Source organism: Syzygium oleosum, unplaced genomic scaffold (genome assembly GCF_021117445.2).
Source record: "Syzygium oleosum isolate NSW1041296 unplaced genomic scaffold, Sole_v2.1 Sole_v2.09, whole genome shotgun sequence".
Lineage (NCBI taxonomy): Eukaryota > Viridiplantae > Streptophyta > Magnoliopsida > Myrtales > Myrtaceae > Syzygium > Syzygium oleosum.
The window spans coordinates 4,248,649-4,265,107 of record NW_026607493.1 but is presented as its reverse complement, the minus strand read 5'-3'; the positions used below and the strand labels follow the sequence as shown (position 1 = coordinate 4,265,107).

Sequence of the window (16,459 nt, the reverse complement as noted above, 5' to 3'; positions counted from 1 at the left end):
TTCAGAAATCGTTTACGTAAATTTTCTCGAGGAGAAACGTGGAGAAACACTGCAGGGGAGTCAGCACGCAGTGGGGATGGGTCAGCAGCGAGCAGCGTCCCATACGAAATCAGTGACCCATGATTGGACGGTCATGATGTCATGATAGCCCACCCCCCTCCCCACTCCCCCCTTAAAAACCTTCACATCAGATCATTCCCCACGATTTCCGTTATTATTATGAAGAAAAGCAATCATTTAATCTCTCCCGCTGTCCGATTTGGCTGTCGTGGTCCCCACCACCCCCACCACCACCACTCAAATCCAGCCGTGCAATGCGCCCCTCCCACCCCCAATCATGAGATTCCTACGCTACGGTGCAGATTGCTACACTCGATCGCCCCCTCCCACTCCCCGCTCCGGCTATTTCGCCGTGTCGCGATATCTCCCGTCTTCTCGCGCGGTAAAAAAAATCGATTTTTCTCGGGTGAAAACGATTAGTAACTATTTCGTTTTATTTCTCGGCGGAGGTTTTTCCAAACACGGGAGCGGGGGGGTCATTTAATTTTGAGATAAATAAACCCTTCGTTTTTTAAGACAATCCTTGATTATTCTTGAAATGTATAGTTTCATTAGTTTGAGCTCGGATAGGAAGTTCTCCTCCCCCACAAGTCAAATCGGGTTTGAGCGCACGCGACATTTCTAAAAACGATTGCCAGGAATCGAAGCGATTACGGTTTTTTTTTATTTATCTTTTTAGACCTTGCTTGTTCTAGAAACGGGCTGATCTCTGTGACGTTGGATTTTGCGGGATCTTTCGTTATATTTCGCGTTCAATTCAAATTTAAGAACTTCGGTACTCCCGAACAGACAAAAAAGTTATTGACCCCTTTCTTTCTCTCCCCCACATTTTCGCCGAGACATGCATTGCTCTCTCTCCTCTCCCGCGACCGTCTTCTCGAACCCTCGACCACCGACACAATTCGCATCGGACACATTCCATAAAGTAAGCAAAATTGCTGCTCGCAAAAAGAACAAAACAAAATTACCGCCCGGATGGTAAACGTGTTCGTCTTCCACGCTTTTAGCATAACGAGTATCGAATTACTGTATTTGTGTGTTCTGAACTTTCTAATGGACGCCCTATTGATTATCCGGCCTAGTGAAAAATTTGTTAGTGGATGAACCATACTGCTAAAAAAAAAGACACAGCTTACCAAAAAAAAAAAAAACAAAGAAGAAAAAGCTCCTTATCCTCTCTCTCTCTCTCTCTCTCTCTCTCTCTCTCACAGTTACAGACTACTACTACGCTCACATTCTCTTACATACTTCCTCTTTCCATGGTTTTTTTGGTCGAATTTTTTGGCCATTTTATGCAAAGCTCAAAAACGACCAAGGAAGGCTCACGCTGAGCTCCTCCTCTATATTGCCAATCCAGATCTAACGCACCACTTCTCTCTCTCTCTTTCTCTCTTTCTTTCTCTCTCTCTCCGAGCCAATCAAGAAGAAGGTGAGGTCCAACCCCTCTCGTTCACGAGTGTCATGGCGTACTCGTTCCCGGAGGAGGTGCTGGAGCACGTGTTCTCCTTCATCGGCTCCGACAGGGACCGCAATGCCGTCTCCCTGGTGTGCAAGTCGTGGTACGAGATCGAGCGGTGGTGCCGGCGGCGCGTCTTCGTCGGCAACTGCTACGCCGTCGCCCCCGCGGCGGTCGTCCGGCGCTTCCCGGAGGCGAGATCCGTGGAGCTCAAGGGGAAGCCCCACTTCGCCGACTTCAACCTCGTCCCCGAGGGCTGGGGCGGCTACGTCTCCCCCTGGATCGCCGCCATGGCCCGCGCTTACCCTTGGCTCGAGGAGATTCGGCTCAAGAGGATGGTGGTCACCGACGAGAGCTTGGAGCTCATCTCCAGGTCGTTCAAGAACTTCAAGGTCTTGGTCTTGTCCACTTGCGAGGGGTTCTCGACCGACGGGCTCGCCGCCGTCGCCGCTAATTGCAGGTTCGTCTCCTTTTCTTCTGGGTTTCTTTTAGGGTTCGTGGGTTTTGATTTTTGGGAATGAGGGTCCGTCTACTGCGAGAGTTTTTCTCGATATGTGTTTCAAGATGCCTAAACAAAGTGAAAGTTCGTTTCTTTCCGAGAAATGCGATTCGCGAGTTTGTTTTCAGGGGACTTTTCCTTCTGTGTTCTTTGATGTGCAGTCAGCGAGTTGAAATGCTTGTTGACTCTTGGGGGTGTTGTTTGTTGTTCAGTTGGGATTGTCGTCAAATTTGATTGCTTTTGGTGGGTCTTGAGGGTAAATGATGATGCTTAAGGATTTGTTTTCCTCCCTCTCTATCTGATGTTCTGTTCTGTTCGCATTCCCGCTTCCTATGATTTCTTTTTCCTCATTTTTCGCTGTTCGCCATTTGCATTCGGCTGCCTGTTTATTGTTTGCCGACGCCAAATGTCTTAACTTTCCGGAAATTTTGGTCCGTTCTTGGTCCCTGGATTGACCAAAGTTACTATTCCATATGTTAAATTGATTATTTCCCGTTTTCTTTTTCTCCTAGATCTGGAGGGCATATGTTAATGGGGGATGATATCATGGAGAATCTAGCCACCATTGCTTTCATTTTCTTGCCTCTTGCTGCTTTTATGTTACAGCTTTGTATCAAGTGGCTGCATCTTGTACAGCGTGGGCTATTTGGTTTATAGATTCTTCTCATGGACATTTTCTTGTGAATTAGTGAGTTGGAAAGAGATGGCTTTTGTTTGTTCATGCGTCAGTCCTTTTATCTCCTTATAGTGATAACTCAGAAGAATCTTGGATTTATTTGATTTTGTCATTTTCAGATTCTTTTACTTCTTGAATGCTTGGCTCTACATCTGTACTGGGGAAAAAAATTTCCTACTGTGAAATGGTCGGACGATTTGTTTAATCTCTTTTTCTGATGCCGATTATTTAAAAAGGCTTCCAATTGTGTTTACCTGAACAACTATAGTTGTGACTTTGTCAACAAAGTTGGTTGACAATCTAGTTTTCATTTTAGAGCGAATTTCCCACTAACTCCACATTTTACCACAATTTTCAAAAACTCGAGGCTATGCCTTTTTGTTTTGCAAAGATCCTTGCGAACGCCGTTGTTTGACGTACTAATTGCATGTGCAGGAACTTGAGGGAGCTTGACTTACGGGAGAGTGAAGTGGAAGATACGAGTGGACATTGGCTCAGTCATTTCCCCGATTCATATACATCACTCGTATCCCTCAACATTTCCTGCTTAAGCTCTGAGGTCAGCTTCTCTGCCTTGGAGCGCCTAGTAGGTCGCTGCCCCAACCTGAGGTCTCTGCGACTCAACCGCACCGTGCCCCTTGATCGCCTTGCCAATTTACTTCGACGGGCCCCGCAGTTGGCTGAATTAGGCACGGGTGTTTATTCTGCTGAACTAAGGTCAGATGATTTCTCGAATCTAGTTGGCGCTCTAGCTGGCTGCCGAGAGCTGAGAAGTCTGTCTGGATTTTGGGATGTAGTACCTGCATATCTTCCAGCTTTATATCCCCTATGCCCAGGGCTTACATCGTTGAACTTGAGCTACGCCACCATCCAAAGCTCTGAACTTACAAAACTTATCAGTCAATGTCACAGTCTGCAGCGCTTATTGGTATGATTGTTTAACGCATACTTGTGAAGACATTTTCTTTGCATCGGTAGTGTTTTGTCTAAATTTCGACTTTCAGTGAAAGAATTTTGCTTTTATGAAGTAATTAATGCTTCCCGAGTATTTCTATGGGACGACATCTATGATTCTTCCCTACTTCATCATCTTTTACCTTTTTTTTTAATCAAAGATGGCTGATAAATTAATTTGTAATTGAAAATTCATGGGACTGTTTGGCATGTCTCTCGAATATTGGATAAGACTCTGTTTCCCCTCTTTAATTTTCTTTTGGTACTGAATTAAATGTTTGTTCACAGAATAAACGAATTGATATGATATTTCAGGTACTTGATTATATTGAAGACAGCGGTTTGGAAGCCCTGGCTGCGTCTTGCAAAGATTTACGGGAATTGAGGGTGTTTCCTTCTGAGCCCTTCAACCGTGAACCAAATGTATCTTTAACGGAGCAGGGCCTTGTGTCAGTGTCTGAGGGTTGCCCCAAGCTTCAGTCAGTTTTGTACTTCTGCCGCCAGATGTCTAATGCGGCCTTAGTTACCATAGCTCGGAACCGTCCTAACATGACTCGATTCAGACTTTGTATCATTGAACCACATTGTCCTGATTATTTAACTCTTGAGCCACTCGATACAGGCTTTGGAGCCATTGTCCAACACTGCAAAGATCTCCGGCGTCTCTCTCTATCAGGTCTTCTAACTGACCGCATGTTTGAGTACATAGGGACTCATGCGAAGAAGCTTGAGATGCTTTCTGTGGCATTCGCTGGAGACAGTGACTTGGGACTGCACCATGTGCTATCGGGGTGCGACAGTCTTAGAAAATTAGAGATCCGGGACTGCCCGTTTGGTGACAAGGCGCTTTTGGCCAACGCTGCAAAGCTGGAGACAATGCGATCCCTTTGGATGTCTTCTTGCTCAGTGAGCTTCGGAGCATGTAAGCTGCTTGGTCAGAAGATGCCCAGGCTTAATGTCGAAGTCATGGACGAGAGAGGCCACCCGGATAAGAGGCCTGAAAGCTGCCCGGTTGAGAAGCTTTACATCTATCGAACGGTTGCAGGGCCGAGGTTCGATATGCCTGGTTTTGTTTGGACAATGGATGAGGATTCTACTCTGAGGCCTTCTTGACAGGTTTCGTTCAACCATTTGCCTTTTTTCCCTCGTGCCACTGTGGTGTGGTGATTGCGATGGTCAAAGCAGGTACATGCTCTTCACTGCCCTCTTTCATGCAGGTCTAATTTCTTTTTAGCTTAGTATTAGCAGCTGTTATTGGTGTGACATTAGCTGTGGGAAGGGTATACGGAGGCTCAAGAGCTCTCTAGCCGAAGATTTTGCACTTGGCTGAGCTATGGATACCAATGCATTGTTAAATAAAAGAGGAACCTTTTTGTTGCTGCTGTGCTGCTGCTGCTGTTGTATGTGTATCAAGACATGTTAATTAAATTTGGGCTAGCATTGTTGTATACTCCTTCCAGACTTCATAATCATTTAAGGCGATTGACATTGGACTTGTCTTGTTATTGCGAGAGAAACCTTCCCAGGAAATGAGATATTAGATTCGGCATTGGTTTGAGTTCTCTTTTCTGTATTTCCGTAATGCACCCCTCTCTCCCACCCCTTTTCTTTTCTCCCATGTCACAGCTTTTGCCCCAACTTGTTTTACCGCTCGTCAAGCGTGCAATTTCACGACCACTTCAGTGATGATGGCGGCGTGTCTTCCTTCGATTGTGGCTAATGAAATCTTTGGTGATCTGTTGGTATCTAATAGAGGCTTCTGTTTGATTGATGACGGATTCTTGGTTTGCCTTATCTCTAGATCATATTGTGCGGTTGTTCCTCTTTAGTTGTCGTAGCCCTTGCCGTCATGATAGTGTGCCGTGCCTTCTTGATGGTTGTCCTTAGTTTGTTGTCCCCTTGCATCTATGGCGAAAGTTCCTCTTGAGTCTTCCAAAATGATAATTAGACCTCCAAATCTGTAACGCATCATGCATGCGGACTTTTGTTGCTAGAGTCGAAATGAAAAAAATTGATACTTCCATTACAAAAACTGCTCCTGATCACTTCTGAATATCTCACCTTGACCTCTGTTGAATGGGCAGTTTATCTGCATTGCAACAGCTGATGTAAACTGGTGTGCAAGTGAAATGTGAGCACTCTGTCTGATTTGTCCCTATTTGTGAATTTGCATGCAAAGATTTGATTTTTCTTTAGTTGCCGCGCTGCTTGCGTCTATTTCTCTCTTCTTGGATATTACCCCTCTTGAGTCAACGTCTCGTCGGTCTGGACAGTAACATTCCATACTTTTGGTCCTCCACTTAATTGTTAATTGTGCACTTGTGGGTCCTTAGATTTTCAGTTGGTGGGATTGAGTCCTTTGACATTCATGATTTGTGTAATCAGCAAATCATGTTGTCATTACTGCTTAATTATGCTGACACGTCATTAAGAAAAGAGATGTTTTAAGATTGGTTTTGATTAAGAGAACGGCGAAAAAGCTAAGAAATACAAGAAAAATGAGAGAGTCGAGCGAGGACAGCTCGGTGAGTCTCTAGGTGCCACCAACCTAGAGGCGGAGCACGGATTGCGAGTTGCGACCAATTGAGGTTAGGGGACCTCACGTCGCTGGATGGCTAGGCCGCACATCCCCGATTGCTCGATGTCGGAAAAAAAAAATGAAACGGTTGCGCAATTTGAGAATGCGAAGACTCAGATTGCAAAAGCGGTACAATTTAGGGGACTATACTAAGAAGTCGCCCTAAAATACTGTGCTTCGACTGGGTATGAAGCAAAACATATGATAAAGATAAGCAAAGTCGCATCTGAAAAGGACTATAAAATATTTCAACATATAAATGTAAATTCGTGTCGGATAGAGAAACGAAGGAAGAATCTGCGGCGTCCCCGCCACCGGACGATGGCGGCACGTACAGTTGCCGTTGCTCCTAAAATCATAATATGTTATCAACCGATGGTCAAGATGATTAATGTAAAACGAATTAATAAATGCCCATCTTACATTAGAAATTCCTCGTAGATTCGAGTGATAAATTTAACCTTTCGTTTTCCGTACCAATTTAAGTTCATTGTCTAGAATGATTTTAGATCACCTTTACTCTCTCTCTCTCTCTCTCTCTCTCTCTCTCTCTTCTAAATTCCTTCTAGAAGATATTAATACGATACCGAATCGAAAAATTTTGAAATATGCGGGCGAAATTCCAAGATGTTGATGTTCCTTCGTTGCAGAGTTTTCCTCCCAAAGATCATCAAATGCGGGTTCTAGAGTGCGCGCTCCACCGAACAACAACTAGTAAACCCACGACTCGTGGAGCCAAAAGGAGAAAAGTGTAAGAGGACAAGGCGACGTTTGTTGTTAGGAGTTTAATATAAATTGACTTCAAAGTCAATGGTTTAAAGTCCAAGTTTTTTCTTCCCTTGTGTAGTTTGATTATGTGATCGAACGATGAGGCGATCTTCGCGTTTACATCCTATTTTTCGGACGACTATTGACTTCCGGATGGAAGACGCAGTCCACACGACAAAATCCTACCATTCATCGGGGCCTAACATCCGAAAACTGACAAATTCGAACGACCGTCTCCTTTCATCGGAGTCGATTGGTTCTCAAGAAACTTGCGAGGAACCTTCAGAGCACGAGACATCGAGTCTTCATATGTCCGTGTCTACCACCACATAAATCCTCAACAACACTTGCGTTTTCGCAACCGGATTCTCTCAATTCAAAAGGGTTTCTGCAATTCCTCCCTCTCATCCTCCGGAGCCGCGAGCTTGGAAAGACAAGAATTGTTAGCTTACCGTGATGGGAAAGGCCATGTGTTTTCCTTGTGAAGAAAGCTCCGAGTTTCCGGGGTTGTTAATAGCGCTCGTCATTGCTATTGCTCTCATGCTCTCATGCTACATGACTCCGCGCCGGCGGCCTGTAGTTGCCGTCCGTTACTTCTACTGAGAGTTTCCCGAGTTGGAGAACTCCAGGTGCCTTTTCGGGTTCGTTTACGCGGAGACTTTTTGCTATTTCTATCATTTAGAGATGTGAGGATCTCTTCTGATGATTCTCTCTAGTTTGCTGTGTTTTGCTTGTGCTCAATGCTCGACCGTCTGCTCTCGGATTGGTTTCGGACTCATGGTTCTAATTTCGAGTTCTCACTCCATGTTCCTTCTCCATATGAGTTAATATGCATACTTGTATTGCAAGTAGCTGTTTCTCTATGTTTAAGTTTCCGGGGCTCATCCGGGCAAAGTTCGATCATTTCATACAAATCGCTATGATCTCGTTCGAAGATGAATATCAAACCGATCATATTTGTGTTACTGTCAGAAAGAAACTCAATCACATGTCGGACATAAATACATCTAAAGAGAGCAACGATGATACACATATGTGAAGGAATCAAAACCTAACGAACGTATGTTGCCCTGTTTCCCTGATTATGCATTCAAGAGATGATGTTCGTTAGCTTCACGAATCATGAATATTAGGAAAACCATGAAGGAAAGAAAGATGAATGAATTCCGGGCTAAATCATGTATCTAAATCCTACATCGTTCACATCCAAAATATATGATGGCGTCCGTAATTGTAATGTAATTCCTTGTTCAGCACCACCGTCTCAAGAGGGGCATGTCGCGCAGGGCAACATATTACCCTCAAGCCCTCTTTCTCAATTTACCCATGTGCATATACAGCATTGCGATCCATGGATCGTTCTCGTCATCTTGCGCAGAAGCTGTCGGATATTGTTGGAAGGGGTGCGCTGATCGAGTTGGATCTCCATTGCCAGTGAGTATGACGCGCCGTGATCCGCATCATCTATCTGACCGGTGACTGCACCTCCGTTGTTATAGCCCGGGACATAACCTGTAGTAGCATGAGCAGATTCGGATGGTGGAACAAAATTAGAACCACCTGTTTTTGCACGACTCCATTGGTTATTGCCGTGATCACCTTCTCCAGAAGCTGTCGTGCAGTTGACAAGGTTGTTGAAAGGAAAGCCTCGATCGAGTTGAATCTTCATTGCCTGCGATGCGCCGTCACTCCTGTTGATTGCCTCTCCATTGTTATTACCCAGGGCATCACCTGTATTAGTAAGGAGCAGATTGAGACTACAGAACGTAATCAGAACAACCCACTGAGGCGACATTCCATGGATGGCCGATGTTGACGCCCCGGTCGGATTGAATCGCCATCGCCCCGTAGGGCGATGCGCCATAAGTAGCGCTTTCTTCCCATCCAACAATAAGTGTCTCCATTATTCGGACTCGGTACACCAACCAACTTAGCAGGAACGGATTGAGATTGCATAGCCATGTTGGAATAATCGCCCATCGTCGCAGAGTTCTCATCGTTGCTCCGGTTTTGATGATCATCTTCTCTCTTGATCAATCCCCTTTGCCCATCAATAACAATGAATGGGTTGGCCTTCTTCTCAGCTTCTTTGTCTCTGACTTCACATAAAACATAGTCACTTGCCTTCATCTTGTTAAAACAGAAAAACAGAGAGAGATCAGAATTCATCATGGATATTCGTTACAAAGTCCAATTCAAAAGCTAATAAATGGAGGGAGACCACAGTTTTGCAAAGAGAATATAAATAGCAATGTAGGGTGAAAATCCTTTACGTGCAAACTGGAGTAAGAACGACACATGGAATTTGATAATCATGGCTCACATACAAGATAAATTAGGGCAGAACTTGATTCTGATACCATGCTAAAAAGGGAAAAATTACCAAAAATGTTCTAAACATTTTGCATTTATGCCAATTCAGTCCTAAACCTTTCAATTGTACCAATTGAGTCCTAAATTGCTGACATGGACGCCGGTCGTGTCATGTAGGACGGCCGTCGCTGACGTGAACAATTTTCAATATTTTTTTTAATTTATTTTTTTATTTAGCATTTTCTTTTTCCTTTTTTCCTTTTTTTCCCTTCCCTTCTTCCTCCTTTAGTCGATCGCCTGACGTTGGCAATGGCCGACGACCGGTCAGAGGCGAGGGCCGGCGAGGTCTACCTCTAGTGAGGCTCCACCTCACCGGAGAAGTTAAGTCTTGTCATAGGTTTATAACTGAATTGGCACAAAAGCAATATGTTTATCACTTTCTGGATAATTTTCTCCGAGATAGGATATTCATATAAATATAGATTAAGTAGGAATTCATCTTTTTTTAAAGTGTTTATGCTCCAATATTATTTAGCCTCTTGTTAGAGAGCAATAGAGTAAATACGAGAGTATTCGTCTGTCGGCCATTGTTGTAGCTGAAACGTTGACGTTTGACCTCAAAAAAAAGGTAAAAAGAAATTCCATTTATTTGTTTGAAAATTCGCCGAAGATGAATTTCCACGGTTGTTGTTCCCTTTTTTCTTTTTTTTTAGGTTTTTATGGAAGCTCGAGCAAATTCTATCTAATTTATTTATGAAAATTCGTCTAGTTGGCTTCGCTCTTGTGTAATCACTTTATTTGTTTACGCCACATGGCAGTGCCATGCGTGATTTCCGCCATTCAGTCTGCATTTTTCCTTCGCATCGAAATACGAAACCCATCAAGAGATCGTGATTGGAGATTAGCTTATGGACCAGCTTCGTCACGGAATAAAATACCGTGGCCCGAAATTGGACATAGATAATAGCAAAGATCATCCTTTTTGCAAATTTTTCTCCTTAATTTCTAAATAGAAAGTGAGGTGTGTAACCATCCTACTTAAGAGGGCACAGGATTAGGAGATGACTACGAGATGTGAAGATCTCCACACCGGATAGGCAACTCAAAATTACAAGGCTAAGTTGCAAGAAGGAATAAGAAACTCCCAAACTCCATGTATTTTTAGCTAAAGGCTAGACTATAAGCTACATAAAAAGCACATTTTCACCACTTCAAGCATGCTACATAGACTCCTCAGGACTCACTAGAGACCTCAATCTCCCTTAACCCTAGCCACTAATCCCACCTTAGATCACAGCACACCTTGATTAGCCCCATATTCGAACCCTAAATTACACGGTTTCAGGATAGAGCATGATCCGCGTGGTCCTGATAAGGCGCGAGGAGGGGGAGGAGCGCCCCGCCTAGGTGGAGGGACATGACCTCGTTGGTGGACCCCACGAGGTTCCCGCCGATGAAGACGGCCGGCACGGGGCCGCTGCACCCGAGCCGGGCCAGGTACCGCTCCATCTCCGGCCCTTCCGGGTCGAGGTCGATCTCGTGGACCTCGGGCGTCACGCCGAGCTCCCGGAACAGGATGCTCACGGTGTAGCACAGGCAGCACGTGCTCCTGCTGAATATCACCACCCCTTTCTCCGAGGCCAGTCTCATCACCTTCTCCATCGCAAAACGAGGGACAGAAGATTGTGCTTTTTCTATTCCTAGACTCTTTGATTGACTGACTGGGGGAAGTGGGGTTGCACAGAGAGAGAGAGAGAGAGAGAGAGATTAGAGTAATTTGAAGCTACTAAAGATCTACAGTTTGAGAGTGAGGACTGAGGAGGTCTAGTATTTATAGGGACGGCTATGGTGGACTTTCATATCAGTCTCTTGGGGAAATTCTTCTCATGTAGATGCCCCCCAAAAACAACTTCTGATGAAGTTGCTTTTCCGAGCTGAAGACCACAGTACGTACTCAGCATCATGGACGGACGGATTTCATGTATAAAAGTACAGATCAATTGCTGGGCCCAGGAACCCGGAAAAGGTTTGCGGGGTGTCACTTCTTGTAAAGAAAAAGTGGGTGCAATTGATTTTACTTTCAGAGAACAGAAGCTTCTTTTTTTTGCCAGAATCCAGAGAACAGAAGCTTATTAACGAGAAAGAAACGATATCTTTAGATATCATTCAAAGGGAGCATGGACTATAAAGCTAGAATCACTGGTGTGAGTTGGGTATATGTAATCTACTTCTTGTATGCAATGGTTCGGACCAATTACTGCTTACAGCCCTAAAATAAATTTGGACCACTTGATTAGGTTAGGTCATTGTAATTTCCAAACGACACCCGCCGGATTGAATTTCAAAATTTAGGGTGCAATCACTCAACCATAAGTTTGAAGACGGGAATCCTCTACGATTAGGGGAAATCGGTCCGGTCTAGTTAGCCCAAATTATCTAAAATACCCTCATTTTTTATATATAATAATTTACGCTAATTCCTAGAATCGTAACTCCTACTGCTTTGTTTCCCCTCCATCACCAATCTCCTTACCGTCGTGCCTCACAGCTAGCTCTTTCTTCATCCATTGGTCATTCATTGCACCCTGTCGCCATCGATACTCAGCAATAGCCGACCACCTCTTTTCTTTCCTTCATTCTCTCTCGATCTCTCTTGGTGAACAAAAGAGAGCTATAAGGTGGTTACAATGTAGCGGAGGTAACTGGAAAACAAAAATGTTTTGGGCTAAGAGGTGTGTGAAGTCACTTTCTTAGTACTACAGAGTGTAAGCAAATCACCTCAGGCTACAATTTAGCCTCTCAAACTCTCTCACCGTAAGCACGAGGATAAAAATGGAGCATTCAAGGACGGAATACGGTTTTATGTAAGCACCAAGGAATATATCTCAATGTCCACTTGAGAGCTCGTGTCTTTTAGAACAATATTTAATCTAGTGCTCTTCTATTATAACCAATTAATTTCCTTCTGTTCTTCCTACGTGGGACTCTTTTCCACACATATACATTGCAAACTCTCGAACAATAATGACCTCAAACAAAAGGGCGCCTGAGGTCAAGGACCTTTGAATAATTGTGCGCGAGGAAAATTGACAAAAAAGTCCTAAAATATTTTGCAATTATGCCAATTCAGTTTTAAACCTTTTGTTTTGGCCCAATTCAATCATAAACTTTTTGCATTTGTGCAATATTTTTTTTCGAGATTTTTTATTTTTTATTTTTCTTTTTCATTTTTTCGCCACGGTGGCCGGCGAGGGTGGGGTTGCGGGCGAGGCAGCGAGCCTCGCCAGCCACCGCGGGGGAAAAAGAAAAGAAGGAAGAAAATAAAAATAAAAAATATTAAAAAATTACCACATTAGCGTCAGCTAGCATCCACATCAGCGCTGGCCTGCCAAAATTAGCCGGATGGACTGAATTGGCACGAATGCGAAAAGGTTTATGACTAAATTGATACAAAAAAAGGTTTAGCGTCAATGAGAATTATCATAGTTATGGCGGAGGTCAGGGAAGGAGACGGACGGGTCGGCGGCCCACGGGGCTCCCCAAGCAAGATTGGCTTGAAGAGCACTTTTGAACAGGTTTGGACAAGTCCTTTTAAGCTATAAAGCCCGGCCCGACCGGTTTTCGACGGTTCCATTTCACTATCTAGGATGATTCATAAATCTACGAACTCACCGCATGTAAATGAATTCAAGATTCTCAAGGACGTGCACAGCCTGTGAACCGTTCGTTTTGGTCCTTCTGGGGAGATACAAGCTCGCAAAGGAGCGAAAGGAAAAACAAAAAAGGCGTACCAAAAGTTAGCAAAAGAAGAAAATAAAGAAAGGCAGTGTCAATTCACGCGGAGAGATTCTATTCCGACAATCAACTTCTTAGAATCCAATGTCCTGGCAAAAGAAAGTTTGGACAGAATATGAGATGGGCTTTCGGTGGGCGAGGAGATTCTTGCTGTTGCCCCCCACCTACTTGGCGCGCGCACCTTTCGGGGAAAGATACCCGACTCGGGTTCACATGGACCTGGTTTGTCCCGATTATTCGTCATACGTGGATCGCGCACGTGGATACCGTATGTGAATGAGTTCGCTTTACGCCTTTCGATACGTATAAAAGTTGTCCTTTACAAGTACGAGTACGGAGAAGCCTCTCGGAAATTCTCATCACGAGTGTAGCGTAAGTACGTAGGAGGCAGCTTATACGGGCGGAGCTCGTCTCGTAGAACTTTTTAGATGTAAGGATGAAGCCGATGATTATTAGAGCGCGACACGATGACGGATCATTAAGTAAAGATATTTTAGTAAAAATCTAATACCTTAATCAGGATGCACAATACAGTCATTGCATAGCAAAATTAAAAAGGAAGAGTAATACTAATTGAGCTTAGGCCTAATTCAAAAAAAAAAAAACACCAACTTTACCTTGCAATATACTGTAGCAGGGTACTGTAGCAGATACTGTTCATCACTATAGCAGTTATTGTACATGTTTTGAACTTTTTTTTCTCATAAAAATCACCAACTTTCACTTAAATGCCAAACCGGGTCCGAGGCCATGCCGGGTATGATAGAGTTAATTTTGCATGAACTTATAGAGAAATTATTGCTTATTCGCGTAAGTTAAATTCAGTACTCATTACTTTAGATATTACTAAAAAGATACAACATTTACAACTATGTTAATATCTTATAAAAAGTTCCCTCAATTATTTTCTCATCCTCGTAAAGTCAAGTTTACTACTTGCACGAGAATTTTTCCTCCAAACTTTTACTTTTTCTTGGGGTTAATCTTAGATTTTTATTTGGAAAAGAAAAGACATGTTTCATTAAAAAAAACAAACTTCCACATTTATCCCGAACTTTTTTTGACACAAAACCGACTTTGGGGCAAAAGAAAAGACTCGTTTCATTAAATTTGAATGCAATTCGCGTAGGCCACTCGCGGCCCTCGCCCGACTCGGGCGGCCTCGCTCGCCGCGGGCGAGCGAACCTCGCCGAAGCAGCCGCGAGTGCGCCTCCTTTGGGCGAGCGAGGGCGGCCCTCGCCGACTTCAGGCGAGGTCGACCTTCGCCGGCGTCGGGCGAGGTCGACCCTCGCTGAGAGGTCGGCGAGAGCGCTCTCGGCTCGCCCGGAGCGGCGAGGCGGGCCTACGCCCGGCGCCGCGAGGCCGCCCTCGCCGGATCCCCAGGCGAGGCGAACCACGCCCGCCGGCAGCCGGGAGGCCGCCCTCCCGCCGGATCTGCGAGGCCCCCTCGCTTCGGCCCAGCCGTGAGTCCCCTCGCCGGATCCGGCACCTTGAAAGTGGCCGTGAGCCCCCCCTCGTAGGAAGGAAAAAAAAAAAAAGAAAAAAAAAAAAAAAGAAAAAGCGAAAAGACGAAAATGCCCATGTGACTAAATACATTGGGGTAAATGTGTCACAAAAGCAAAGTTAGGGGTTTTGGTGTCACAAAAAAAAGTTCGGGGAGCCAAATGTGTGGATAGATGACAAAGTTTGGGGTTTTTTGGTGGTTTTTCCCAAATTTGAATGCAATTAACATGCAAAAGGTGATTTTAGTATAATAAATAGATTAAATTGGGAAAATAGCACTAAAAGTGTCATAATATTCGTACGGCGCTCACTTCAGTGCCATAACTTTTTTTTACAACCCCTTGAATGCCACATCGGTAAAAAACGATTATTTAAGTGCCTTTGGCGTCATATTCCGACAAAGAGTCCTACATGGCCTTTTTATGAAATTTTTGAGTCCGATGTGTCATTTTTTTTTTTTTAAATTGAAGTCCAACGTGGACAAATGACAAGACCACATGACACTTCCGACTAAATCAACTTCATCTGAGGAAAAAACTGCAGAGTCGACCAATGCAAGGGACGACGATCAGCTGCGCCACCACCTCCGGCCACCACTATAACAGCTTGCCCGCCTTGTGCTGCTCCCTGTTGTCGCAAGCTCGGCACCGAGCATTGATCCCCAAGCCATCGAGCTTTACCCTCCGTGCTTGTGCATTACGTGTCGGATCTGGGCTTAGGATGTTGGATTTGATGTCCACAAGCCCAAATTCGGCCTTGCCGGCCATTAGCAACCTTAGATTTGTGTCGACCACGACCAGCGATGCCATCTACAGTGGTCGTGAGCCTTGAGGAGAGAGACGACTCAGACGAGGATACAAATCATGGGTTGGTCGGTGGGCGACGCCCGGGGGTGACAGCACGAGGACGAGAGTTGGTTCAGACATATAAATACAAGACAAAGATAGATAGACAAAACTTACAAGACTTGATTATTAGAGCGACAGACTCATTTGAACTACTAGAAAAGTGCCGTCCTTTCTCACTTGGGAAAATTGTCCAAAAAGTGCTAAACTTTTTGCACTTTTGCAATTTAGTCCTAAACCTTTCGATTTTGCCAATTAAGCCTATTTGGCCGATTTTGGACAGAAATCGCTGCTATGGACCCTGGTCATCTTACGTGGCCGGTCGCCGCTAACATGGACAATTTTTAATAATATTTTAATATTTTTTCTCGATTTTTAAAATATTTTTTTTTCCTTTTTTTCTTTTACTTTTCTTCTCTTTTATTTCTTTCTTTCTTTAGCGAGGGTCGTCGGGCTCTTGCTGGCCACTGGGTGAGGGTCGCTGGCCACGGCCTCGCCCAGATCTGCCGTTTCTGTAGAAGCAGGGACTTCGACGGCAGGTTGTGGAGAAACGAAGGGTTTTGCTGGTGGGTTCTACAAAGACGTGGGTTTCCGCGTCTTCAACTCCTCGGGTGTAGAGGACATCGATCTATATAGGCCTTTGAGCGTTCGGTTCAGCAGATTCAGTCGGCAAAGAACTCGTCGCATGAACTCTTGAGGCCCTCTAGGCGGCCCAATAATCCGTGCATGAAACACCTATTCATAATTTTGCATCCAGCGTCAGGCAAGATCAATTGCATATATAGATCTCAGCAGCATCCCACGTACGAGCACGTCCCATCTCAACAGCATCTCGCACACCCCACGCAGCATCTCACACATCATTGCTGCTCTCAGCAATGCGAAAACATTCGGCCAAGTGCATATGTATACCATAGCAACGGCATATGTCAATTCGAAGCGATTATAAGATATATCATGTGTGGATGATCGATCGAAAGTAAATCCTTAAATCAGGTGGATCCCATATAGT

The 16,459-nt window shown here is 44.5% G+C and overlaps 2 protein-coding genes across 2 annotated transcripts; one reads left to right on the top strand and one right to left on the bottom strand.

The window, feature by feature from the left end:
- The first annotated feature begins 1,272 nt into the window (after window positions 1-1,272).
- LOC115673473 (protein TRANSPORT INHIBITOR RESPONSE 1-like) lies at window positions 1,273-5,194 on the top strand. Its single transcript, XM_030595657.2, has 3 exons — window positions 1,273-1,976; window positions 3,127-3,619; window positions 3,961-5,194. The coding sequence occupies exons 1-3, from the start codon at window positions 1,522-1,524 to the stop codon at window positions 4,756-4,758; spliced, it is 1,746 nt and encodes a 581-aa protein (XP_030451517.1). The 5' UTR covers window positions 1,273-1,521; the 3' UTR covers window positions 4,759-5,194.
- A 5,071-nt stretch (window positions 5,195-10,265) lies between these two features.
- Window positions 10,266-11,092, bottom strand: LOC115673474 (monothiol glutaredoxin-S11-like). Its single transcript, XM_030595658.2, has one exon. It carries the CDS (start codon window positions 10,964-10,966, stop codon window positions 10,646-10,648), a length of 321 nt encoding a protein of 106 aa, XP_030451518.1. The 5' UTR covers window positions 10,967-11,092; the 3' UTR covers window positions 10,266-10,645.
- Window positions 11,093-16,459: the final 5,367 nt, after the last annotated feature.